We start from the raw sequence: 27,962 nt of genomic DNA, 5'->3' as shown, positions 1-27,962 counted from the left end.
CTACTTGCACTTTGACATGCTTTCGAACTACTAGATTGGCAGGAGCAGGTACCGAGCAACGGGAGCTCACACCGTCGCGGGGATTCGAACCGCCAACCTTCTGATCGGCAAGCCCTAGGCTCTGTGGTTTAACCCACAGCGCCACCCGTGTCCCACTAGAACAACTACTGCTCATGAAATAACATCTCTCTCATCTTTGTCACATTTAAACAAGCAGTATTTATTTGCGCGAAAGTATTTTAGTTTTTGCAATGTTCAAATTGTCAATATTTCTGTATCCTCATTTTGAATTACAAAGTTTGACCAGCAAGAAAAGTTGAAACCGGATGATTTCCAGACATATATGGGCATCAGGTTTACTGAGCCGTGGCCTTTCTGATGTCTAGATACAGTAACTATGATCTCATTGGTGTGTGCTGTGACATCACCAGTGTGACCACATGTGAATTTTGAAGATGCAGCTGTAGTACATTTTCCACTGGGGAAGGATGGACATATCAAAGGCCTTTTGTCTACAGTTCCAGCAGTTCGATTCATCTATGCCAAAAATCACCCAGAGACGGGTTTCACTGGAGACCTACCAATGAAATAGCAGAAAAATGCCGGAAACATGATGAAAGACAGCAAATGAGGTACTATTCAGATATCTTCCACATCATACAGGCATAAAAACATCTGGGCTAGCAGTTCTCCAGACCATCTCAAATAACAAGCTCAAGTTCAGGGGATGAATGGTTAGAGCTCAATAGCAGAGTTTTTCCTTGGCAAGCAGAAGGTCCCAGATTTGATCGCTGGAGTCTCTTCAGTTAAGAGGGTCTCAGGTTGCAGAACTGGAAGTAGACCGGCAGCCAATCTTAGTACATAGACTCATCCTGATGGGCCAATGTTCTGATATAGTATTAGGAAGTTGTATATGAGGAATGTGGCAGTGCAGTCTCAGTGAGGTTCATTTCAGTCCCGTTGCATCTGTAGTGGGGGAAATTAGCAACGCATTTGTAGGAGAGGACCCTCATTTTGGCTTCCTGAGTGCTGAAAGGCTGGGGTTATTTAGAAGAGTGTATGACAGCAGCCACCTTGTCCTGGCTTTGTTGGAAACCCTAAAATCTAAAAGAAAACAAGGCATCAGTGCTTAATTTCTAATATGCTGCCTAATATCCTTTCTCCTTCAAGGCACGGACACCAGGTGGAACACGCTTCATTAACGTGGTTGCCACTTCAAAAAACACCCAGTACAGTGGTACCTCGGGTTAAGTACTTAATTCGTTCTGGAGGTCCATACTTAACCTGAAACTGTTCTTAACCTGAAGCACCACTTTAGCTAATGGGGCCTGCTGCTGCTGCTGCGCCGCCGGAGCCCAATTTCTGTTCTCATCCTGAAGCAAAGTTCTTAACCTGAAGCACTATTTCTGGGTTAGCGGAGTCTGTAACCTGAAGCGTATGTAACCCGAGGTACCACTGTATACTGGCTTCACCTGTGGGACGAACCAAGCATCCACACACACACACAAACACACACACACTGCTGTTACACCAGGGGTCAGTAACCTTTTCCAGCTATGGACCAGTCCACCGTCCCTCAGACCATGTGGTGGGCTGGACTATATTTTTTTGGGGGGGGGGATGAACAAATTCCTATGCCCCACAAATAACCCCAGAGATGCAATTTTAAATAAAAAGACACATTCTACTCATGTAAAAACACGCTGATTCCCGGACTGTCTGTGGGCTGGATTGCGAAGGCGATTGGGTCGCATCCAGCCCATGGGCCGTAGGTTGCCTACCCCCAGTTTACACACTTGTGAGAATGCAATATTTCCTAACCTGAACATTTCATAGATGACCCATATCACTGCAGTGCCCATATCTGCCAGTAGAGAGCAAGAAAGACGGTGAAATTTGATCCTAAGGCGCTTGTGGAGTTTTGAGATTTTGCTAGTAAATGTCAGAATTTGCTTACACTTCTTACTGGCATCCTAAAACAATAGCAAGTATTGATAAACGGCAACTATATTCCTAATATTTACTGTAATGTGTATAAATCTGTAGCAGCCCAACTAGAGTCTACCTGTTACTGTTGCGTTGGTGAAATGATGATAGTCAGTGGTTCTCTGCTGTTGTCTCTCTCTCGTTCGGACCACGAGAAGGTGGCAAAAACAGACGAGGGTTGGATTCGTGTGGTGGTGGTCCATAAAGAGCATCCCTATCCATGTCCTGAATCCTGCAGTCGAATCACAATGAGGGAGAAATTCAGTTGATTAATTTAGCTATTAAGCTGATGAAATCATGCAGCCTTCATTGTGGGCTTTCCCTTGCCCTTTGAGTTTGCTCGCTTGCTTCTTTTCTGAAAGCCAGAGATGTTTGAGAACCTTCCAGCCTTATGGCCCGAGAGAGAGAGGGAGAGAGAGAGGGAGAGAGAGAGGGAGAGAGAGAGAGAGAGAGAGAGAGAGAGAGAGAGAGAGAGAGAGAGAGAGGAGCCCAGGCCTTACCCAGGTCAGCTGCTTCATAGCCTTTGGGCATGATTGTCCTGTCTATCCGAGCAATCAGCCAAGCTCCCACGATGACGCTGCACAGCAGACGGAACAGGCAGGCCCCCAGGCCCAGCACCACGTTGTAGAAGAACAAGAAGTAGTTGAAATTGTGGAAAGCTTTCCTGGAAATAAGGACAAATCGCCACAGGAGAGTCACAATAGCAGACGCACTCAAGGAGGCAGCATCAAGCATAAAATGAATCAAACTGCTTCTAGCTTTCAGGCTTCCAGCTAAAGGTACGTGTGGGAATCAAAAGCAAGTCACAAGATTGTACGGATGGGCTCCGGGTCTAGTCATACTCAGAGTAAGCCCATTGGAATTAATGGACATGACTACCTTTAGTCCATTACTTTCAGTTGCTCCGCTCTGAGGGGAGGTTAGCTGGACACAGGGCCAGACTTTGGCCTTTCAAATTTCAGCAGCACCCTGTGCGAGGCCAAAATTGGACACTCCCTTACACCTCACCTTCGGTTCTTCCCAATTCACTACGTCATACTTGTGGCACCATGTTTGCTTTCTAGACCTTCTCTTGTGCAAGCTCCCTTGTGAGGATGGCACTATTATAAAGTATAAGGGACACGGGTGGCGCTGTGGTCTAAAGCAATGAGCCTCTTGGTCGACGGTTCAAATCCCCACTACGGGGTGAGCTCCCAGCTCCTGCCAACCTAGCAGTTCGAAAGCACGCCAGTGCAAGTAGATAAATAGGTACCATTTTGGCGGGAAGGTAAACAGCATTTCTGTGCGCTCTGGTTTCCGTCACAGTGTTCTGTTGCACCAGAAGCGGTTTAGTCATGCTGGCCACATGACCCGGAAAGCTGTCTGTGGACAAACGCTGACTCCCTCAGCCTGAAAGCAAGATGAGCGCCACACTCCGTAGTTGACTTTGACTGGACTTAACCGTCCAGGGGACCTTTACCTTTTTTACCTATTAGAAAGTTTAACCACTAGGTAGCACCAGACTTAACGTCACAGGACTTTCCTGTTACTGTTGTGTTCTTGTTCAAGACAGACAACAATGTCCTTGCGAGAATCCTGACTAGTATGTTCTCCCGGCAAACACTATGGTTACACTTTTCCTCCATCAGACAGAGGCAGCAAACATTTCTTGCCTTGCACAGCTTCGACTGGAACAGATTTTTCTATCATGAACTTGAACAATGGGAAGTAGAAAGGCCCTCCCCTGGTCAAAAAACAAACCCCGTTGGCAACCCAACTTCCTTGCACTGACCTGTTATCAAGAGCCAAAGGCTTTTCCTTGTCAGTCAGCAAAATCTTCGGCTGAAGAAAGAAGGCAGTAGCTGTTGCAATCTGCAGTTGCATGAGCCCTATGACAACGGCAAGTGTGAGGCTGAGGCAGAAAAGGCAGAGAGAAGTGACAGCTTTATGAGATTGTAACACAAATATAAGGAGCTGAATGCTAAGGTAAGGTCAGTTATGCATCAGTACATTTCTTTCCCAGCTATCACTGACAACAGACCGCTAGTAATAATTGAAAGACTGATTTAAAAAACCAGCAAAGTCAAGAAACGCCATGGATCTACAAGGGTTATTAAGGGGAATCTGTGCAGAGCTGCAAATGGCCTCTCCTACAACTGCTGTTGGTCCATAAAGAAGGCTGATCGCTGAAGAATCGATGCTTTTGAATTCTGGTGCTGGAGGAGACTCTTGAGAGTCCCATGGACTGCAAGAAGATCCAACCTCTCCATTCTGAAGGAAATCAGCCCTGAGTACTCACTGGAAGGGCAGATCCTGAAGCTGAGGCTCCAATACTTTGGCCACCTCATGAGAAGAGAAGACTCCCTGGAAAAGACCCTGATGTTGGGAAAGATGGAGGGCACAAGGAGAAGGGGACGACAGAGGACGAGATGGTTGGATAGTGTTCTCGAAGCTACCAGCATGAGTTTGACCAAACTGCGGAAGGCAGTGGAAGACAGGAGTGCCTGGCATGCTCTGGTCCAGGGGGTCACGAAGAGTCAGACATGACTAAACAACTAAACAACAACAACACAACAACTGCTATGCCACACCCACTGGGGTGGCTGGAAAATACCAGAATGAACACATAGGAAATCGGCAATACAGTGGTACCTCGGGTTAAGAACTTTATTCGTTCTGGAGGTCCATTCTTAACCTGAAACTGTTCTTAACCTGAAGCACCACTTTAGCTAATGGGGCCTCCTGCTGCTGCCGCCGCACCACCAGATCACAATTTCTGTTCTCATCCTGAAGCAAAGTTCTTAACCCGAGATACTATTTCTGGGTTAGCGGAGTCTGTAACCTGAAGCATCTGTAACCCGAGGTACCACTGTATTCCCCATAGGAGGGAGAGTCAATTGCAATTCCACTTGTTGTAACTTGCAATCTTTGGGCAAATGCACACCTAGGGTCCTTTGTGTTAAGGACCCTAGGTGTGCATTTCATATGTGGGTGAACATATCAGACGACACAGCGATTCTTCAAACAGCTCTTGTTTATTCACTGGTCAGAACAGAACTGAACTGAAGGGTTTAGCCAGCCTGCTTATATAGAGCTCCACTAGAACGCAACAGTAACCATTTTCTGTAACTATCCAATCACTGAACGTCACTTCCAATCCCTTATTTGCATTTGTGGACCTGAGTGAAAACTATCTACAGTATCCCCCTGCTGGCCCAGAGTGAAAACTTCAGTACATAACACTTTGCACCCCTGGCAAGGAGTTGTGTTGGAGCCCACCCACCCTCTGAAAAAAATCAACTTTGTTCCATGGTGTAAGAAGGATAGGAAACGTCTCCCATGTTTGATCTCACCATGACAGCAGCAGCAGCACATCATCGCGCACATAAGCACCATATACTTCATAGTCTGGCAGCTGATATTTACGCCCTTCTCGGGCCTGTGCCCCCAGAGGGAGCCAGTTTCAGCAACCTCTGTGTTTGGGTAGCAGTAGGAGTCACCCGAAGGACGCGGATGGCGCTGTGGGTTAAACCACAGAGATTAGGACTTGCTGATCAGAATGTCAGTGGTTTGAATCCCCGCAACGGGGTGAGCTCCCGTTGCTCGGTCCCTGCCCCTGCCAACCTAGCAGTTCGAAAGCACGTCAAAGTGCAAGTAGATAAATAGGTACCGCTCTGGCGGGAAGGTAAACGGCGTTTCCGTGTGCTGCTCTGGTTAGCCAGAAGAGGCTTAGTCATGCTGGCCACATGACCCGGAAGCTGTCTGCAAACAAACGCCGGCTCCCTCGGCCAATAAAGCGAGATGAGCACTGCAACCCCAGAGTCGGTCATGACTGGACTTAATGGTCAGGGTCCCTTTACCTATACCTAGGAGTCACCCACCTAGAAGCAGCTCAGCCAGATGGGGAAATGGTAAATGTCTGGATTGCGAGGATCATAAGGTTGAAAACCAAATGTTTCACCCCCAAAAATCAGAGTCATCAGGTTCACAAGCACAGCTTGCAAAGGGCACTTCTAGTTATGTTTTCTTTGATAAAGCACAAGGAGCACCTGAGAACAAAATTACCGTATTTTTCACCCTATAAGACGCAATTTCCCCCCTCCAAAAATGAAGGGGAAATGTGTGTGAGTCCTATGGGGCGAATGCAGGCTTTCGCTGAAGCCTGGAGAGCGAGGGGGGTCGGTGCGCACCGACCCCTCTCGCTCTCCAGGCTTCAGGAAGACATCCGCTAGCTGTGGGAGACCCAGCTCTCCCAGGGCTAGCGGAGAGCTTGCCTGCACCCAGAAGCTTGGGGCGCGCTGAGCTCCGCACGCCCCAAGCTTTGGGATTAGCGCAGCACACCTGGGGGGGGAAATAATTTTTTCGCCCTTTATTTCCCCCCAAAAAAACTAGGTGCGTCCTATGGGCCGGTGCGTCCTATGGGGCGAAAAATACGGTAATGTTTCGTGAATGTAGGAAGCGCTGGGCAAAACTGAGAGATCATCACTCGCCCAGGACTACCCAGGGAATGCCTGCCTGACCAATGTCCTGGCTCACAACCTCCTTCTCAGTCAGTACCCTAGTAGACCGTACAAAAAATGCAGGGCACTTACATCCCAGTTCCCAGACTTTTTAGCATTTCGATCCCCTGACCATGCTTGATGGGCAAAACGAAGCCATACATGAACATCACCCCAAAGAGGCACTGAACTGTGTGGATGATCAGGTACCCTAGAGGGGAAAAGCACAAATGAACAATTAACCAGGGAAGAAAGGGGCAACTGCAATCATCAGTTCACAACAAAGACAGTCACGTACCCCATAATATGTATGCAATTTGCCAACCAGAGTATCTTGCTATTGCGGCCTGTTAATGTTAAAATAAAATAAAAAATGGAGAGACGTTTATATACAATAAACTCTCAAATGTATAATAGAAAATAAGAATATACACATGGCCTGATATATAATAAATCTCCACTAGGACTTCTACTATGGACCATCTTCCTTGCTGAAGCCATTGATACCAAAGCTAAGCAGTGATAAAAGACTAACATTTGGGACCAGTCATAAACATTCTGTCTCATTCTCCCAACATTCCATGTGACCAAGAAACTGACCCCAGCATGCCATTATTTTTTGTATGTATGTATGTGGCACTGTGGGTTAAACCACAGAGCCTAGGACTTGCCGATCAGAAGGTCGGTGGTTCGAATCCCCGCGACGGGGTGAGCTCCCATTGCTCAGTCCCTGCTCCTGCCAACCTAGCAGTTCAAAAGCACGTCAAAGTGCAAGTAGATAAATAGGTACCGCTCCAGTGGGAAGGTAAACGGCGTTTCCGTGTGCTGCTCTGGTTCGCCAGAAGAGGCTTAGTCATGCTGGCCACATGACCCGGAAGCTGTACGCCAGCTCCCTCGGCCAGTAAAGCTAGATGAGCGCCGCAACCCCAGAGTTGGCCACGACTGGACCTAATGGTCAGGGGTCCCTTTACCTTTACCTATGTATGTATGTATGTATGTATGTATGTATGTATGTGTTTGGTTGGTTGGTTGGTTGGTTGGTTGGTTAGTTATGGGATCTGTATTCCAGCCTTCATCATGCAATGGTAACAGAGCAACAAATCAACTACAGAAAATCAACACATCAAAATTGAATTAAAAACCTATTCACATATTCCTTCATTTGCCACAATAGCCATCTTAAAACAGACTAAACTTCAAAAGACTGGGCAAAAACATATTTTTTCCTGGCACCAAATGTTCCTCAGTGCCAGCACCTGCCTAATCTCTACAGGATGAGTGTTTTACAATTAGGGTGCAGCCACTGAGAAGACCCTGTTCTGAATTCTGACCATCCAGCTTTCACTAGGCAATGGTACAGCCAAATGGGACTCACCAGCAGATCTCAATTCATAGGCGGGATAGGACAAGGGGAGGTACTCCATTATATAACTGGGACCCAGACTATTTAGGGCTGTATAAATCAACACTTGCATCTTGAATTGGGCTGAATATGGAATGAGCAGCCAGGGCAGAGCTTTCCAGACAACGTCTGGATTCCCGAGACCCGAGATTCGGGTTTTTGCAAGATAGGTTACTGCTGCGGGTAGACTTGAAGGGGAAGAGAAGTGAGAACTCACCACATTTTGAGAAGATGACAGCCTGACAAACACCAACGGAAGGAATTGCTTCTGGCCAGCCCACAGCCGTTTCATGTGCTTTCTAGGAAAATAGGGTAGTCGAGTTTATTTATATGCTGCCAGAGTCAGCTGTGCCCCAAAATACAAATACAATTTGGACTAGACTTGACTTTGCCAGGACTTGAATTGATTGCCTAGATCCGCTTGGACAAGCTGCTCTTTCTTTTCCTCCACTTCCCCCCGGGATCCCAAAATCCTCGCAGAATAAGATACAAGGCAGGAAGCATCTCCATACCTGTAGCAGGCCAGGATGTGGAACACGTAGCTGACACTGGTGAGGCAGGCAGTGACGGTGGTGAAAAGCCAAACACCTGTGGGACAAAGAACCGTCACCTGTGTGACCTCATCCTCTCTGTGAGGTCGTATCCTCAGTCAACACAACCTCAAAACTGCTCTGCTTTCACAGGCATGGAAGGTACCAAGACGCTTGCAAGCTTCAGAACTGTTTCTCACCACCCTCTTTTTACTTGTGAGTCAGTGTATGGGAAATGCATCCGGAAAACAAAATGTATCAGGAGTTAGTGGTCTGACACAGAGCCCTTCCTGCCTCTGTTCCTTCCCCCTCCCTCGCTCTTGTTAAGTTTTTTGATGGTGTGAGAACAGTCTTTGATGTCCTGAGAAGATTGGGAGGCGGTGAAGCGCCCCACACAGCTGCCTTAATCCGTTTGGGAGGATAGTGCTGGGTACCTTCTTTCATGTTGGACATTGTTTTGAGAAAGTGAGGCATTGGGAGGGGGCGGCTGATGGATTAGCTGCACGTAGCCAGTCTGGAAAGTTAAACAGGTTATCTATAAAATCGGACGGTATGGGCAAAGCTTCTTTGAAGCTCATGCACGGACTGATTGGCCCCAGGGCCGTGCAAACTGAGGCTACCTGGGGGCAGTGCCAGATTTAGGTAAAGATAAAGGGACCCCTGACCATTAGGTCCAGTTGTGGCCGACTCTGGGGCTGCGGCACTCATCTCGCTTTATTGGCCAAGGGAGCCAGCATACAGCTTCCGGGTCATGTGGCCAGCATGACTAAGCCGCTTCTGGCGAACCAGAGCAGCACACAGAAATGCCATTTACCTTCCCGCTGGTGCAGTACCTATTTATCTACTTGCACTTTGACGTGCTTTCGAACTGCTAGGTTGGCAGGAGCAGGGACCGAGTAACGGGAGCTCACCCCGTCATGGGGATTCGAACCGCCAACCTTCTGATCAGCAAGTCCTAGGCTCTGTGGTTTAACCCACAGCGCCACCCACGTCCCTTCAGTAGCTTAGGGCCTCATCAAACCTAAATCCAGCCTTGCCTGGGGGAGTCGCTTTGCTGTTTCATGGGGGCTTGCAAGTGGCAGATTGAAGTGCTTTGCTGTTTCAGAATAAAATCTTTAATCTTCTCACTCATTTGTGCATTTTGTATTGCTTCTGAATCTCCGTTTAAAAGAACCACCTTGCCTTTGGCAAGACAGTTGATTTTCCGAATTGGAGGTGAAACTGAAGACATGCAAGGGAATATGAAAGCAGGCTCCTCTGCCAGGCTCACATACCCTGCGTGTGTCTCTCAGCACATACACATTCCTGGCAGTCATTCATGCTGCTTTCTCAGCAGGAAGGGATTCCTGCCTCCTGACAAACATAGTAGCTCTAAGGGAAGAGTAGCCAGCCTGAGTATCTGAAATATACCCAGAGTCGAGAGTAGATTTCATGCTCTTTATTCAGCTCATAGTGGTGAGGAGGAATGCAAGTTTCCCCAAAATATCTGCTTTATATACATTATTTACACAATGGGCTGCACGTGACTGGCTAATTCCAGAATTCTCCTGTAGGCCAATCAGGTTGTGGATTCACTTCCATCTCTAGCTGGATTGGGTGGCTCCTGCAGACCAATCATAATGCTGCATTGTTCTAGGACCAATCAGACTGCTGCATTCTGAATCCTATTGTTCTAGGACCAATGAGACTGCTGCATTTTGGATCCTATTCAGCTCAGTACATAACAGTATCTCTAGATGTTGCCTCCCTCTCTCTCATCCACAGCTATTAGCCACATCAGCTGGGGCTGAAGGCAGTTGGAGTCCAAGAAACATCTAGACTCTAGGGCCACCTGTGTTCTAAAAGAAAAGTAAAAGTGTTTTGGGGTGGGATGAAGATCTCTCCAGCTACATAATGAGTGATGCCCTTGGAAGAAGCCTCAGCCTGAACCCAACATCAAGAGGACTGAGAGGCAGCAAGAAACATCATAACTAGACACTGGAAAGACCCAACAGGAGTAAACATAGATCACTGTAGCAAAATATAAATATAAATTTGTTTGTTTTGGAACACAAGAAAATCTTTGATTAAAAAAAAACTAATTGGAAAAAAGAGGACTGATAGATCTCCTGACGACAGGAACTTGCCCATTATAATCCAGAATCTGATAAGTGCCCCCAAAAAACCGTCACCCCAAAGAATAGTTTGGGTCCTCCTGATTGGTGTGTGAAGGTGTGTGAAGGTGTTGAATTCCAGATCCGATCCCCACTCCCATCTCACCACTGCAATGGGTTGTTTGCATTTAATCACTCTGAGAGTTTCCATCTAATCGGCATCCCCCATGCTGTCTGTGGAAGAGAGCCCAGTTTAAATTGAAGGTACATTATAGTCCGTGCAACGTCCATATTTGAACAGCAGACATGGGCTGCCTAAGATATGGATGTCAGCATCAGCAGATGTGAAAAGCTGGTGAAACACAACCACCAACATCATTTTGTCGTCAACACACACATACAAAATAAGTCACAGACTGTGCCCATACCTTCTGTGACGTCAATAAAGTCTTTCAAATGCTCAACCTGGGCAACTACTTCTGTGGTATTGCTGGAAACAATGACCACATCAAAGGTGGACTTCAGAGCTTGCAGCGCTTGTGAGACCATCTTGAAGACATAAAACTCATTCACAACAAACTGGAGGAGAGAAATGGATAAAAAGGAACAGTTAACTTGCAGCAGTTATTCCCAGACAATATTTCCTGCTGCTAATCTTCACTAGTGAACTCCTTTAAAGATCTGCAGCCCAAATATGAACAATTAAAGCATCAATGTTCATTAATGTGAGTCATTCTGGACTCACAGCTGTCCATGGAGGCACAGGTCAATTCTGTGTCCAGGGCAGCTGTCAACCAGCTCCATCTGGTACGCAGGCAGAGACCCTACCTGCCCACAGACTGTCTTGCCAGAGTGGTGCATGCTCTGGTTATCTCCCGCTTGGACTACTGCAATACGCTGTACATGGGGCTACATTTGAAGGTGACCCAGAAACTACACTTAATCCAGAATGCAGCAGCTAGACTGGTGACTGGGAGTGGCCACATAACACCAGTCCTGAAAGACCTACATTGGCTCCCAGTACATTTCTGAGCACAGTTCAAAGTGTTGGTGCTGACCTTTAAAGCCTTAAACAGCCTCAGCCCAGTATACCTGAAGGAGTGTCTCCACCCCCATCATTCAGCCCGGACACTGAGGACCAGCTCCGAGAGCCTTCTGGCAGTTCCCTCACTGCAAGAAGTGACGCTACAGGGAACCAGGCAGAGGGCCTTCTCAGTAGTGGTGCCCACCCTGTGGAACACCCTCCCATCATATGTCAAGGAAATAAACAACTATCTGAAGGCAGCCTTGTTTTTAATGTTTGACGTTTTATCATGTTTTTAATATTCAATATTCTGTTGGGAGCACCCAGAGTGGCTGGGGAAACCTAGCCAGATGGGTGGGGTATAAATTATTATTATTATTATTATTATTATTATTATTATTATTATTACTACTACTACTACTACTACTACTACAGATACCCCCATGAACAAAGGGCCGTTCCTGTGAGAAGAGGAAGCTGGATCTTACACACACACACACACACAGAGAGAGAGAGAGAGAGAGAGAGAGAGATTAATACATCTGCCCCATTGGAAAACAATAAATTGAGCTGCTCTTACCTACTCCGGAAAGCCAAGTTGTTACTCCAAAACATCTCTCCACCCACCCAGAAAGAAACAGGGAATATTTTATTCACCATGTAGAGGCAGATGAGGGCAAGCACAGCCATGGTGATCATCCTGCTGGGGAACTGAAAATAAGGGTCCCATTCATACACATTCCGCCGGATCCAGGATTTCTGAGGCTGCCTGTTGGCGGGAAAGAACGTGTAAAGAGCATGAAGTGACAAGGGAAGGTGGGCTGTGTGTGAAAACTGCTAAGCTGCTTCTGGCGAACCAGAGCAGCACACGGAAACGCCGTTTACCTTCCCGCCAGAGTGGTACCTATTTATCTACTTGCACTTTGATGTGTTTTCAAACTGCTAGGTTGGCAGGAGCAGGGACCAAGCAACGGGAGCTCACCCTGTCATGGGGATTCGAACAACCGACCTTCCGATCGGCAAGTCCTAAGCTCTGTGGTTTAACCCACAGTGCCACCCACATCCCTATCCATGTATAAGACGCCCCCTAACTTTTGACATTATTTTTTAGGGGGGGAACCTAGTGGTATACATGGAAAAATACGGTAGGGTTGTGTGTGTGTGTGTGATGGTGAGGGGCACTACAAGAGTGGAATAATGATTGATTGACAGAAAGTCATATAAACCCCATGCAAACAAATCAGGAAACAGGTTCCCAGGAAGAGACCTCGGTCAACAGATGCTATTTTCTCCTGGCCAGGGATGGTGGGTAAGGCATCAGCTAGCCTAGGAAAGGCAAGGGGGAAGACTGAAAATAGGAGCTGTCCCTAGCAGGGGCAGCTGGAGCTTATAAAAACCTCCATGCAGATTCCACTGTTATTATTTTTCTAGACTAAAAAGGCAAATGCCCCTGGGACAGAATGACCCTGCTCACATCAGTGGAGGCTTCCTCATGAGCTGCTGGACATATTGAGCCTGGTGTACTTCCATGATGGAGGCCTTCTCCTCCTGCAGGGAGAAGAAAAGAGATGCTTCGTTATTCCAGCAAGCACATCTTTCAGCTGGAAGAGTCCAAAGGAGAGCACACCTTGAAATTAAGAACACGCTAAAGTGTGTTGCAGGTGGCGCTGTGGTCTAAACCCCTGAGCCTAGGACTTGCCGATCAGAAGGTCAGCGGTTCAAATCCCCGCGACAGGGTGAGCTCCCGTTGCTCAGTCCCTGCTTCTGCCCACCTATCAGTTCAAAAGCACGTCAATGTGCAAGTAGATAAATAGGTACCGCTCCAGCGGGAAGGTAACCGTCGTTTCCATGCGCTGCTCTGGTTCGCCAGAAGCGGCTTAGTCATGCTGGCCACATGACCCAGAAGCTGTACGCTGGCTCCCTCGGCCAATAAAGCGAGATGAGCGCCGCAACCCCAGAGTCGGCCACGACTGGACCTAATGATCAGGGGTCCCTTTACCTTTTTACAGTGTCTGGGTTCTAATCACATCTTTACAAAATTATTGTTTCTTATTTATTAAATTGCTGGCAACTGACTGGCAACTTCTGCGTTCCTGTGGACTATTTCGGCTGAAAAAACCTACTGAAAAATCTCCTGGAAACCTTGTTGCTGAAGAAGCCCAATGGGCGAAACAAGGATGTATCCTGAGAACTAATCTATCATCAGCTGCCTGATTGTTACTATGTAGTTTTGTTTGTTACACTCTCAAGACATAGGACTCTGCACAAGGCAAGTTCGTTTGTTACACTTTTAAGACATAGGATGATGCAGAAGGAAGATGTCAGTATGAAATGGCATTGCAAGTTGTAATCGTTGGACTTGACAATCTTTGGACTTGACTAGCAGCCACGAAATTAAAAGACGCCTGCTTCTTTGGAGAAAAGCAATGACAAACCTAGACAGCATCTTAAAAAGCAGAGACATCACCTTGCCGACAAAGCTATGGTTTTCCCAGTAGTGATGTATGGAAGTGAGAGCTGGACCATAAAGAAGGCTGATCGCAGAAGAATTGATGCTTTTGAATTATGTTGCTGGAGGAGACTCTTGAGAGTCCCATGGACTGCAAGAAGATCAAACCTCTCCATTCTGAAGGAAATCAGCCCTGAGTGCTCACTGGAAGGACAGATCATGAAGCTGAGGCTCCAATAATTTGGCCACCTCATGAGAAGAGAAGACTCCCTGGAAAAGACCCTGATGCTGGGAAAGATGGAGGGCACAAGGAGAAGGGGTCAACAGAGGACGAGATGGTTGGATAGTGTTCTCGAAGCTACCAGCATGAGTTTGACCAAACTGTGGGAGGCAGTGGAAGACAGGAGTGCCTGGCGTGCTCTGGTCCAGGGGGTCACGAAGAGCCGGACATGATTAAATGACTAAACAAATCCTTGGATTTTACGACAATAAAAACATAGTAATATGATATGTTGTTGCCATCAGAAACAGTGCTTTGCAATTTTTTGATATGATGATTAGATTACAATTTTATTATATATAATGTTATGTTACTTTACAGCCAGTTACATGTGTGTTGTGGTATTCATTATTCCAGGGAACACATCTTTCAGCTGAAAGAGTCCAAAAGAGAGCACACCTTGAAATTAAGAACACGCAAAAGTGTCTGGGGACTAATCACATCTTTACAAAATTATTGTTTCTTATTTATTAAATTTGCATACCACCCTATATGCATATAGCATCTGGGGGTGGCTCACAACACAAAGTTACAATGTGTAAAACACAAAATACGTAATTAAAATAATCAAAACAAAATACATGATAAAATACATAATAAAAATAATAAAATGCATAATAAAAATAATAAAATAAAATAATAAAATAAATAAATAATAATGGAAATAATCAACAATCGTAACACACTAATAAACAATACACTCCCACTGAAAGCCCCTAAACAATACTCCAGCTCACAAAGACATACAAAAATCCAATTTAGCATATATCATTTAAAAACAATTGTTTTTGCTATTTATTTTGCATTTTTGCGGCTTTTTGTTGCTGTTTTTTGTGACTGTGTGGAACCCAGTTCAGCTACTGATTGGTTGATTGTGTGACTGCAGTACACTGTTTATTCCTTTCATTTTATGGATCAATGGTCTCATTAGACAGTAAAATTCCAGAGTTCATTATATAAGTGAAAAGGATAAAAAGGGAGAAATTGGAGGGTTCCCTTTGATGCTGAAATACTCACAGTTAGAGGAGGCAGCCGGAGTCGGTCCCGTGACGCTTTCACAAACATATGAACAAATCTGCCTAGCAGGAAAACCTGACAGAGCACGGAGGGCCAGTAAAAAATAATATTTTCATATTCCCCAATGATCTGCACAGAAAAAAAAATGTGGATTAAAAGGGTTATCCGTTGGTGCTGCAAATATTCAGTTGTATGCCCCAAGTAGAGTCCCAAATATTCCCCACTCAGACCTTAAAACCACAATGCCATGGTGGTCTGTTTTCAACGGTGTCCAACAAAGAACTGAGTGTGCTTTAATGTGTTAGGCTACCAGCTCACAGAGCCAATGAGAAGCTACAAGAGTGTCACCATGCCTGGCATTCTGCCCACACTAAGCCTCCCAGTTGGCCAGCGGCGTTGGTTTGTCTGATAAAAAACACTATGATTGTGCAACCTGAATTTGCCAGTATATAACTGAATCCCACCGGGTGGGAAGGTAAGAATCTGTACTCTAGAAGCACCCTCATTCGTGGTATATGATTAAACTCCTGCAAAGGGCTAAAAACAATGTCCCTGATAAGTATTTGTGATGTCAAACATCTTAGTATTACTGCCTAACCCGAGACTCACTTGTCCATGTGGGCACTGCACAATGTTCATGGCTATGATGGCAAACCTGTAAAATAAAATTAAAAAGGAGAGACACGATGGCATTTGTCGGTCTCCCCCAACTGTTGCAAGTAAGTAAGGAATACCTGTTGCCCACTCAAAATGTGTCCAAGAATCGACAGGCGCAGCAGTGGAGAACAAGAAGGCAAAGTTTATTGCTGAGCAATAAAGACCCAGTGGAATCGTTTCCAGAGCCGAAGCCCCTGTGCATTGGGTTTTTATACCTGATTTCAAACAGCATAAAACATGATATATTCGTATGTTGCAGCAAAAATCAAACCAATGAGCGCACACAGGTTTTTCCTCTGACCATGTAAAGAATACTTCTGCTTTTCTTAGATGGTGCGTCAATTGGCCCTTTAACCTAATTTTCAGCAATGAAGAGGAAAAGAAACCTATTTGGCCACTGAAACCTGAAGAACCCCCACCATCTGTTATCGACTTAGAAGATTGCATTATGGCTGACTGCTTTTCCAGTTCCCCAACTGAGCCCCATCTCATGAGCCTGAAAAGTTGTCTGGAGTAGGTTCCCTATAGAAAAATGCCAACACGTCAGATTTATTGCTTCCTTCCAGCACAAAAGCAAGGCAGGGAGAGAAATAAAATCCAAAACTTTTGGATTTTAAGATTTTAGCACTTTTAGCTCTGCTGAAGCCTTAGCGATTCAAACATCATTAGGATACATGGATATATAAAAATCATCACTAGCATATATGGTTATATATGATACATGATCACTAGGATACATGGTTTTATATGGATATATTATTATATCGAGATCATGAAGGTAAAATTCTTCCAGGTGGTCTTGCCACACAACTTTGTGCTTTGTGGATCATAGACTCATAGAATCCTAGAGTTGGAAGAGACCACAAGGGCCATTGAGTCCAACCCCCTGCCAAGCAGGAAACACCATCAGAGCACTCCTGACATATGGTTGTCAAGCCTCTGCTTAAAGACCTCCAAAGGAGGAGACTCCACCACACTCCTTGGCAGCAAATTCCACTGTCAAACAGCTCTTACTGTCAGGAAGTTCTTCCTAATGTTTAGGTGGAATATTCTTTCTTGTAGTTTGGATCCACTGCTCCATGTCCGCTTCTCTGGAGCAGCAGAAAACAACCTTTCTCCCTCCTCTATGTGACATCCTTTTATATATTTGAACATGGCTATCATATCGCCCCTTCACCTCCTCTTCTCCAGGCTAAACATGCCCAGCTCCCTTAGCCGTTCCTCATAAGGCATCGTTAGAGGATTTAGAGGAGATATTAACTGAGACATTTCTCAGGTGTCACAGGAGAAACAAAGGTGTCTGTGGGCACTGCATTGGCAACCCTGGACGCAGGCAGAACATGATATGATGCTTCTCTCATTACCTCCAGCTTCCCCACATGCCCATCGCACCCACAAGTGCCATTCTGGCCAGTTATCTCATGTTGCTCACCAACTTCCTGTGTAAAGGAATCCAAGCGTGGCCCCGGTGATCGAGAATTGTGTGGACAGGCAAGCAAAGAAAGGATAGGAGGAAAGGCCCACTTCCAGGGCCCCAGTGAGAAGAACAAAGGCTGTAAGAAGATGAAAACAGATCATTCGAACCTAATATTAGGAAAGTCCAGTAGGGGTAAACAAATGATGATTATTTTATCATTTATTAAATATGTATACCGCCCTATACCCGCAGGTCTCTGGGCTATTCACACATAAAATCCCAATCTAAAAACACAAAATACATACCGTATTTTTTGCTCTATAAGACTCACTTTTTCCCTCCTAAAAAGTAAGGGGAAATGTGTGTGTGTCTTATGGAGTGAATGCAGGCTGCGCGGCTGTCCCAGAAGCCAGGGGATACACACTGCTTTCGCTGTGCAGTGATCCCTCTTGCTGTTCTGGCTTCTGAGATTCAGAATATTTTTTTTCTTGTTTTTCTCCTCCAAAAACTAGGTGCGTCTTGTGGTCTGGTGCGTCTTATAGAGCGAAAAATACGGTAATAAAAATTAGAACAAGAACAACCTAATAATCCCCCCCACACACACACACACCCTTCCACAATACATTTTTAAAAGGCATTAGATGTCAATCAGCCTGGTTAAAGAGGAACATTTTTGCCTGCTGCCTAAAGGTAATATAATATAAACACAGGCAACTGGGAAACTTTGCAGCGTGTTATCTCTCTGTCTGTATCTGTCACGGCTTTTGGCGGTGGTCAACAAAAGAGGTTTAAAGACTGTCTCGAGGCAAATCTAAAATAAATGTAGTATATACACTGACAACTGGGAAACACTGGCCTGCGAGCGCTCCAATTGGAGAACAGCCTTTACCAAAGGTGTCATGGGCTTTGAAGACTCTCGAATGCAGGAGGAAAGGGAGAAACGTGCTAAGAGGAAGGCATGTTTGGCAAATCCACACCGTGATCAGCTCCTGTCCAGAAACCAATGTCCCCACTGTGGAAGAATGTGTGGATCCAGAATTTGCCTCCACAGTCACTTACGGACTCACTGTTAAGACTGTGTTCACGGAAGACAATCTTACTCGGCTACGAGTGATCGCCAAAGAAGAAGAAAGTTGCATAATGAAGGCACCAGCCAAAGCTCGCTGGGGAGAGCATTCCACAAACAGGGAGCCACTGCAGAAAAGGCCTGTCCTTGTGTTGTCACCCTCTGAAGGAGTTTCATATTAGGGAGGTTCATTGCTTGGTGGTGGAGCACAGATGGAAGCTGTAATCTAGGGTCAGCAACCTAAGGCCCATGGGCCAGAAGCGGCCCACGAAGGTCATTTGACCAGCCCACGAGACACCACTAAACCGAGTGGCCTGCTCACATGCTGCGCTAAACCTGTGAGGCGCAGGGACTCGCTTCTGCGGCGCTGAAAATCGTGTCTGTGCAGACACTGAAAATCGTGGGCAGGCGCGCTCATGCACAATCCGGCCCACAGAGGGATCTCCATGGGACCAATCCAGCCCAGGCAAGATAAAGCTTGCTGACCCCTGCTTTAGTCCAACATATCTGAAGGGCAGCAGCTTGGGGACACACAGCTTCCTCAACCAGGGACTCGATGAAGACCCCTAACTGATTTATGCAGCAGGCTGACATTTCTCAGCAGGGGCCTCTTACCTTTTGCCCATCTGAACTCGCTGGGCAGTGGGAGGTAGTTTTCCGAAAACAGAATCATGACTTTGTTGGCTGTAGCTCCAAAGGCGAAGCCCAGGGACCACCGATTGCTGAACGCCCCCGTAAAATCCAAGGGTCTGTGAACAAAAAGACGTTCATGCTCCATGGGAAAGTAACAGCAACCCGCTAGCATGTGGATGGTCTCTTCAGGGTGGTTAAAATAACAAACAACTATTATTATGGTTATCTTTACTTCAGCTACAATGTATTTCCATTTACAGTCATGCCTCGGTTCTTGAATGCCTTGGCACAGTGGACGCTGGGGTTGCGAACATGATTCGTGTGGGATGCACCTTCACAACCTGCAGCGTTCGCAACCCACAGCGGCGCATCTACACACGCGCGGGTTGTGATTCGGTGCCTCTGCACATGCGCAAAGTGCGATTTAGCGCTTCTGCGCATGCGCGGCTGCTGAAACCCAGAAGTAACCCGTTCCGGTACTTCCAGGTTTCGGCGGTCCGTAAACCGAAAAAACACAACCTGAAGTGTCTGTAACCCAAGGTATGACTGTACTTGCACGTTTTGGCTCTCGAATGCCACAAACCCGGAAGTAAGTGTCCCGGTTTGCAGAGGGCCTTCTCAGTAGTGGCGCCCGCCCTGTGGAACACCCTCCCATCAGATGTCAAAGAAATAAACACCTATCTGACTTTTAGAAGACATCTGAAGGCAGCCCTGTTTAGGGAAGTTTTTAATGTTTGATGTTTTATCGCTTTACAGTGGTACCTCGGGTCAAGTACTTAATTCGTTCCGGAGGTCCGTTCTTAACCTGAAAATGTTCTTAACCTGAAGCACCGCTTTAGCTAATGGGGCCTCCTGCTGCCGCTGTGCCACTGGAGCATGATTTCTGTTATTATCCTGAAGCAAAGTTCTTAACCTGAAGCATTATTTCTGGGTTAGTGGAGTGTGTAACCTGAAGCATATGTAACCTGAAGCGTATGTTACCCGAGGTACCACTGTATTATTATTAATAATAATATTCTGTTGGGAGCCACCCAGAGTGGCTGAGGAAACCCAGGCAGATGGGTGGGGTATAAATAAATATTACTATTATTATTATTATTATTAGCAATACAACTAGTGTTGGTAAAAGAATTAACCAGTGGGAAATAAAGCAATTATACAGGACACACACACACACACACACACACACACACACACCAGTTCTTCTGCCAAGTTTTCTGCACTCCTCTTTCTCCAGCCTAAACCCTTTTGCTGTGAACCAGTGTCCAAAGGTGCTCTGAGGCAATGGTCTCATTGTGACCGGTTTACGGTTACCGCAGCAAAGTGCCTTTCAGGGAGACTCACATGACTATTCCGCATCTCCTGTTGAGAAGAGGCCATTTTTCATCTAGCCGGCTTCTCCTAGCTCTTTTTTCAAGGCAGGACAGCACCACAATGATGGCAATCTACAAAAAGGGGGGAAATGAATGCAGACATGTCAAGGGACAGACTACCATCCGATTGCGAGTTGGCAGTCAGATTCCTCAACTTACCGATGGAAGAAGTGAACAATGCAGGAAGAGTTCCATGTCCACTGAACTTGTGCAGGTTCCATTTTTCAATGGCCTGCTCAGGAAACACAAATGTAGATTTAAAAAATTATCTGAAAGCTAGATGAAGATTCCATTTCCCTTAAAGTTGTTTCATAAGCTCTGGAGCCGGAAAAAATCTCAACAATGGCTAAGCTACATCTGCCATGAACAATGAGCTTATGCTTTTGGAAAGAAATTGCTCGAGGAGCATTTTCAGGGGCAACAAATAGGCAATAGATCTAGCGTATTTTTCGCTCTATAGGATGCACTGGACCATAGGAGGGGGAGAACAGGGGAAAAAAATTCTCCCCCTCTCTGCTCAGCGCCCCTTCAGCGAAGCGGTAGGAGAAACAGAGCCCCTTCCATTTCTCCTCCCACTTCGCTAAAGGGGCGCTGAGCAGGGAGGGAAAATTGTGCAGCGCCTCTCCAGCAAAGCAAAGCCTGGAAAGCAAGAGGGATCGGTGTGCACCAACCTCTCTCGCTCTCCAGGCTTCAGGCAGCTATCCGCAAGCCTTCGGAGCGCAGCGGGAACTCCTGCTGCTTTCCGAAGGCTTGCGGATAGCTGCCTGAAGCCCCTGGAGCGCAGCCTTTGAAGCCTCCGCAGAACAGCAGGGTGCCTTCACCCCGCTGCCCTGCGGAGGCTTTGCGCAGCTAACCCCAAGCTAGAACAGCAAGACGGAGCGCTATGCAGCACTCCCTCTCCCTGTTCTGGCTTTGGGCTTAGTCGCACGGCCTGCATTCACTCTATAGGACACGCACTCATTTCCCCTTAATTTTTGGAGGGGGAAAAGTGCGTCCTATAGAGCGAAAAATACGGTAGATTGTATGTGGACTACATAGAAAAAATGAGAATAGCAGGTGAAGCTACTTGGCTGTCAAAAGATAGGTAATGCACAGATGTCTCCAATCTGCATGGGTGGGTTTGAGTAATACAGCGTGTAATAAACGAAGATCTGCCCCTATTCCCTTATGGGGGACACAAGAGCCCTCATAGAGTCCTTTGTAGGTTCTCCATCGGTCGGAGATAAGAACAGAGACCAACCAGAGAATATTGAGAAGCAAAGCAGCTAGTAAGCCTGATCTTTATTGAACTGTTGAAACAGGGTGCCCCCTTCATACGCAGGAGAAGGAGGAGGACCCAGAACCCAGGTGTGTCTGCCCTTATATAGGCATTTTAAATTGCCCACCTTGGACTCCAAGACCACCCCCAGAAACATCATACCTATATCACAGAAGGGTGGACTACAGCAGAAATCCGAGTGGGTTGTTTACCTCCTAATCTGAGTGGGTTGTTTACCTCCTGTCTGGCAAGTTACCTGTTAATGTTTACTTGATTGGATACCCTGGGGCAGTGTTTCCCAAACGTTTTTGGGCAACGGCACACCTGTTTACCGGAAAAAAATCTCGCGGCACACCACCATTAAAGCCCCGCCCCGTGACGTCAGCGCGCAGCGTCACGCCGGGAGGGACGCACAAAAGTGAAAGTTTTTTCCCTTCCCCTTGCCGGGGTGGGAGGAGGCAGCAGAGCGAGGGACTGAGGGACGGCGGCAGCTGAGGCGGCCACCCCTCGACGCCGTCCCAAAAGCCGCCAAAAAGCCCTAAAAAAAGAGGAGCAGCACAAAAAACACACCACACACGGGGGGCGTGTTCTAATTTGCTTCTAACTCCGGGTTAGAGCGCAGCACGTGGAGGATGGGTGGGGAAAGAGAGAGGAGGCGCACTGATAGAACGCCAGGCACAGGGGCCGCCAGGGAGAGCCAGCGCGCGCCCCACCCCGGACGCTCGCAGCCACCGCCATCCCTCCCTCCCAGGGAAGGCGGGATTAGAGCAAGCGCCCGGGCAGCAAGAAGCGCGCGCGCGCCGGCCCTGCCCTGGATCCCTCAGAACCGCCAGTCTCTGGGAAAGTGGGCGTGGCTTCAGAACTCTCAGGCAGCAGCACCCGCCGCCCGGCAAGGCTTCCCATTGGGAGGCGCGAATGCTTTAGTGGGCGGGGATTGGTGCAAATATAGGCAGGGCGGGCTGAGAGGAGGAGCCGCCGCCGAGGAGCAGCGGCACCAGCAGCGTTTCCTCTCCCCCCTCCCCTCCCGTGTCAACAAGCGGGGCGCCTGCGCCGGGGGTTTGCGCGTCAGGCAGGCAGCCAGACAGGCAGACGGCGAGAGCCCCGCGCTGGGCGGCCGCTGCTCGCCGCCGCCGCCCCGCGTCTCGCCGCCCGACTCGCCCGCCTCCCTCCCACGGCACACCAGCCGGTGTCTCACGGCACACTAGTGTGCCGCGGAACACCGGTTGGGAAACACTGCCCTGGGGAGCCTGGCCAGTCTTTTGTAATGATAAATACTTAGTTCCTGAGCCAGGTCATAGACTCACCCTATTCATACACAGACATACCCTTAAGACAGGATTTGTTAAGGAAAAGACAATGGGGAGGCTTTTCCATTTGACTTTGCAGAGCAAACATTTGGTCAGTTTGGGAGTCAAAAATATTTACAGAGCTGTTTTTCCTGTGCTGCTTCAGACATGTGGTTTATATATTTATGTATGTGTTTGCTTGGTACATTTATTATATATATAAAGGTCTGTATAGTTAAAGCGATGGTTTTCCCAGTAGTGATGTATGGAAGTGAGAGCTGGACCATCAAGAAGGCTGATCGCCGAAGAATTGATGCCTTTGAATTATGGCGCTGGAGGAGACTCTTGAGAGTCCCATGGACTGTAAGAAGATCAAACCTCTCCATTCTGAAGGAAATCAGCCCTGAGTGCTCACTGGAAGGACAGATCCTGAAGCTGAGGCTCCAATACTTTGGCCACCTCATCAGAAGAGAAGACTCTCTGGAAAAGACCCTGATGTTGGGAAAGATGGAGGGCACAAGGAGAAGGGGATGACAGAGGATGAGATCGTGGGACAGTGTTCTCGAAGCTACCAGCATGAGTTTGACCAAACTGCGGGAGGCAGTGGAAGACAGGAGTGCCTGGCGTGCTCTGGTCCAGGGGGTCACGAAGAGCCGGACTAAACGACTAAACAACAACAAATAAGGCCTTAATTTTTTTATTTCAAGGGATTGAGGGACACTGAGGGGTTTTTGTTTTCATTTAACAAGGAGAAATAGCACAGATGGGTACAACACAGCAGCTAACACCGACATGCTGACATAACAGGGCTTTTCCCAACTCCCGTCTCACTGTATTCAAACTTCCACGCCCCCTCAGTGTCTCTCCATCCCTGCTTTACTCAAACCTCTGCTGTTGTTGAAAAACGCTGCTTTTCTCTCAGCTTCTCTCCCTCCTCACTGCAGTTGTGCAACCTGCCTTCTCTTTTCCTCCCCTCCCCTCCCCTGACTTCATGAAAATCCAGGATTGTGATGCAGCACTAAAAATCAGGGGGGGGTGTGTGGAAGAAGCTGTACAATGACAGCTTTGCCTTTTTATGTATATATGAAGAAACATCTTTCCCCTTTCTGCTATAAACAGCCATTCCTAATTCTCTTTCTGTTTCTACTGACAGGAGAAAACAGGAGTTAAACATCTGCAAAGTGCCATTGAGAGACAGGCAAAGGTCAAGATAATGAGACGCTAATCTTATTGACAGTGTTCGGAGGAACCTGGTACTATTTTTTCGTTTTCTCCAGTCAGAACCCTCTTCAAAGCTCTGTAAACCAGCCAGAGCCATTTCAACTTGGTATTATGATGAGCAGCATTGCAGGGCTGGCAAAGAAGGAAGAAATAACGCTCCCAAACATGAATGACGATAATAATAATAATAATAATAATAATAATAATAATAATAATAATAATAATAATTTATTTATTTATATCCCACCCTCCCTGGCCAGAGCCGGGATCAGGACGGCTAACACCAGTAAAATTACAATAAAAAAAAATTAAAATACAGGTTAAAATATAATTTAAAATGCAGCCTCATTTTATTAGTAGCCCATAGATCAAAACCATAAGGGGAGGGAAACATAAGGGTCAGACTGAGTCCAAACCAAAGGCTAGGTGGAACAGCTCTGTCTTGCAGGCCCTGCGGAAAGATGTCAAGTCCCGCAGGGCCCTAGTCTCTTGTGACAGAGCGTTCCACCAAGTCGGGGCCACTACTGAAAAGGCCCTGGCCCTAGTTGAGACCAATCTAACCACCTTGCAACTTGGGACCTCTAAGGACCTTAAGGTCCTCCGCGGGGCATGCAGGCAGTCCCATGTGAAGAATAACCCATCGAAGACCATGCAGCTCCACAGTTACAAAGTAGGAGATTTCAAGGGAAGAAATTGCGTGTCGCCAGCAAACAAGCAAACCACCACCAAAAGCACACAGTACTTTTCCCAACGAACCACACAATTTGATGCTGCCCCGCCCAACAAACCAGGAGACAGATTTGACCATGAAGTGGCGGCGGCCCTTCTTCTGATAGGAAATGCTCTGTGGTGAGGGGGGACGGCAACAAAAAATGGGGGGTCAAATAGAGGGTCAGTTGCTGGATGTAGTAGTAGATAGGTAGCCGTGTTGGTCTGCCATAGTCAAAATAAAAAAATTCCTTCCAGTAGCACCTTAAAGACCAACTAAGTTAGTTCTTGGTATGAGCTTTCGTGTGCATGCACACTTCTTGCTGGATGTATGTGTGTGAAAAATGTCCCTATTTTCATCTGAGGAATGTTGGAGGGTATGCAATCTATTTCTCCCCTGCAAATGCTCTCCAGGAATTAGCCAGACTGGGGGAGAAATAGATGAGTTGGGGGCATTTGTTAGGACGAATCAGTGGATGAGTTTAAACAGTTACCTCCCACTGTTGATTGTAACAGGGAGAGCTGGAGGCAGGTTTGAGAGTCCCTGCTTTTCGAAGCAACGCTCTCCGTCCCTCCTGTCCTCTTCTTATTTAAAGGTAAAGGTAAAGGGACCCCTGACCATTAGGTCCAGTTGTGGCCGACTGGGGTTGCGACGCTCATCTCGCTTTATTGGCTGAGGGAGCCGGTGTACAGCTTCCGGGTCATGTGGCCAGCATGATTAAGCCAGAGCAAACCAGAGCAGCACACGGAAACGGATTTGTAAAAATGTTACATGAAAAAAAGAATACGAGGCACTACACTTCTGTAAAACAAGAAAATCCTGAATACATAAAAAATAAAAAAAAGAAATTCATATAGACATGTGAGCTCAGCTACTCAGCAGCCCCTCTGCCTGAGTGATAATCCCTGGCATCCTGATACCTGAGTGCCAGACAGGTAGCCATTCCAGAAATAACAAACAGAGATGAAAACAAAAGGGCGCTATTAACTTGGCTGGGAAACAGGGAACTATAAATATCCTTTTTGTTACACTTGATGGGTATTTGGTGGAGGGCAAGGAGAACCATGGGGCAGGGTCCAGGATGCTCAGATTACTGCCACCAGACCTCCCCTTTCATGATGTAACCGTGATGTAGTTTGGGGGGGTAACATGGGGATTAGCAGCTAATAAAAGTTTGGGGGCTCTTTTGTTCGGGGCTTCCATCTTGTTCCACCTTGTGGCAGGTGGGAGTCCTATCGCGACAGTCTTCAATAAAGACTAAGCCTACCGGCTGCTGTTTTGCTCTAGTATTCCTGGCTCCTTTTTGTCCAAAGGAGCCCTCAGATTTCTCTGTGAACAGCATTAACAGGCAACCATGAAGCAAAGGATCCTATTCTTATTTGGGAATGCATAGCTCTGTCTTCTCATGAGTTGCGGTTGATTCAATACTGGAGTTATCTAGAACCCAGAATTACTAAGGGCAGGACAATGGACCTCAAGCAGATACTTCCCCGCTCAAACTTACCATGCCTCAGCGGCCATGCTGAGCAATTCTGCACTCAATTCCAGAGGCACATCTAAGCACAACTATTCACGTGCCAGGGATCCGGGTATGTTTCTCTCTGCCTTCCTTCTCTTCCAGCAGGAATTGTGCAGTGCAGTCTTCCCTGGTATTTTCCCTGGGATTCTGAAGGGAAGCCTGTGTCAGTTTGCAACACCCACTGAGCTTGCCATGGACAGAAAGCAAACATCGGGTTAAATATTTACTTCATATGAGCATAAAGAAAATGTTGCATATCCTGCAGCCTGCCTGTTGAGAAGTTTCCTGAATTACTGACACCGTTGCAGCAATTAACAGAAGTGATCATGCAGCCCACTCGAAGAGTGTCAACAAAATGACAATGTACAACAATGAAGGTAATGTCATGATATACAAGGCATGTCATTACATGTCCACAATGTCATGATAGACAAGGCATGTCATGACACACATTATGTGTCTTATGTTGTGACATGCCTTGTGCGTCATGACAGGACATAACAATCATGTCATGACATGCTTTTGTGTGTGTCAAGACATGCTCTGTGTGTCAAGACAAGACAGTTTGAGGGCAGTGCAGAAAGCAATTTATGCTGCACAAAATGGCACCAAATAGCACTCCACATTGGCAATTGGACAAGGTTGGGTTTGGGGGTATCCCTATGGACCCCAGTTTGAGTTTCAAATGCTCAGTTTGGGGGACTGTACAGTTGGGTTTGTTGCACAAAATGGCACAAAACCAGTGCACCACTTTGGCATTGGTTCGGAGTCAATAGAACAAGGTTGGGTTTGGGTCAGATTTTTGCATCAGATTTTTTTTTGGGGGGTGGATCCGGAATTTTGGAGCCACACATTAATGAAGCCTGATAGTCACAAATGCAAAGGAGCCTGGCTAGACATCCGAAATAGGGAAAAGGCCAGGCAGAAGAGAAAAAGGTGCTACAGACATGTGTTTTGGAGTGTTGCCTTCTCTGGATTGGAACAGAGAAATAAATGCTTTTATAGAGATCGCAAAGCAGCAGCATCCATTGCCAAAATCCAGGCTGTTCTCCATATTGCCCTCTTCACATGCAAGAGAAGATCCATTATGTAGGCCCAGTGTTAAGTAGCAAAGTCCAAACGGCTTGCATCATGGTTGCAGCATGATCGTCACACCTCGCTCCTATCCTGTTTTTTTGTTCTTAGCCTGTGTAGGAAGAAAGGTCCACACAAACGTATCCTTTCTGATATGCGGTCGCTAAGCAGCTGCAAAGGACATTTTGGCTGGGTATCAAGGTTACTGATAGTATAAATGAAGCTTTGAAGTTGTTTTAAGTTTTCAGTCTATCTGAGATTTTAATCCATGATACTTTATGCTATAATAGCTTTCTGAAGTGCTTTCAGGTGCAACAATACTTTTTCGTTGTCCCTCTCCACAAACCCCAAAACAAATTGGAGGCACACTTCCCTTTTACACCTAAAATGTCCAGCCCAAATTGCCAAGACAGGTATTCACTGGTGTTGCATCTGCATCCATATATCATAGGATCAGGGTGGTGCTGTGGTCTAATCCACCGAGCCTCTT

The 27,962-nt window shown here is 46.7% G+C and overlaps 1 protein-coding gene across 3 annotated transcripts; it reads right to left on the bottom strand.

Moving 5' to 3' along the window:
* Positions 1 to 195: 195 nt before the first annotated feature.
* Positions 196 to 26,580, bottom strand: LOC310696361 (stimulated by retinoic acid gene 6 protein-like). 3 transcript variants are annotated; one of them, XM_083481807.1, is made up of 18 exons: positions 26,384 to 26,580; positions 20,565 to 20,637; positions 20,377 to 20,477; positions 19,015 to 19,148; positions 17,349 to 17,469; positions 15,869 to 15,914; positions 15,260 to 15,388; positions 12,988 to 13,061; positions 12,171 to 12,282; positions 10,918 to 11,068; positions 8,379 to 8,454; positions 8,084 to 8,165; positions 6,763 to 6,811; positions 6,558 to 6,675; positions 3,758 to 3,877; positions 2,487 to 2,650; positions 2,066 to 2,218; positions 196 to 830 (listed from the first exon to the last, which is right to left on the bottom strand). In XM_083481807.1, the coding sequence occupies exons 1-18, from the start codon at positions 26,398 to 26,400 to the stop codon at positions 736 to 738; spliced, it is 1,815 nt and encodes a 604-aa protein (XP_083337933.1). In that variant the 5' UTR covers positions 26,401 to 26,580; the 3' UTR covers positions 196 to 735. The 3 variants fall into 3 exon arrangements, with proteins under 3 accessions (XP_083337933.1, XP_083337932.1, XP_083337934.1); XM_083481806.1 differs by having other exon boundaries at positions 196 to 1,104; positions 26,384 to 26,574; XM_083481808.1 differs by lacking the exon at positions 26,384 to 26,580 and adding an exon at positions 23,836 to 23,850 and having other exon boundaries at positions 196 to 1,104.
* Between the last annotated feature and the right edge of the window lie 1,382 nt (positions 26,581 to 27,962).

Source organism: Podarcis liolepis, assembly GCF_965112155.1.
Source record: "Podarcis liolepis genome assembly, chromosome: 17".
NCBI classification, from domain to species: domain Eukaryota; kingdom Metazoa; phylum Chordata; class Lepidosauria; order Squamata; family Lacertidae; genus Podarcis; species Podarcis liolepis.
This window is presented reverse-complemented; position numbering and strand designations above follow the sequence as displayed.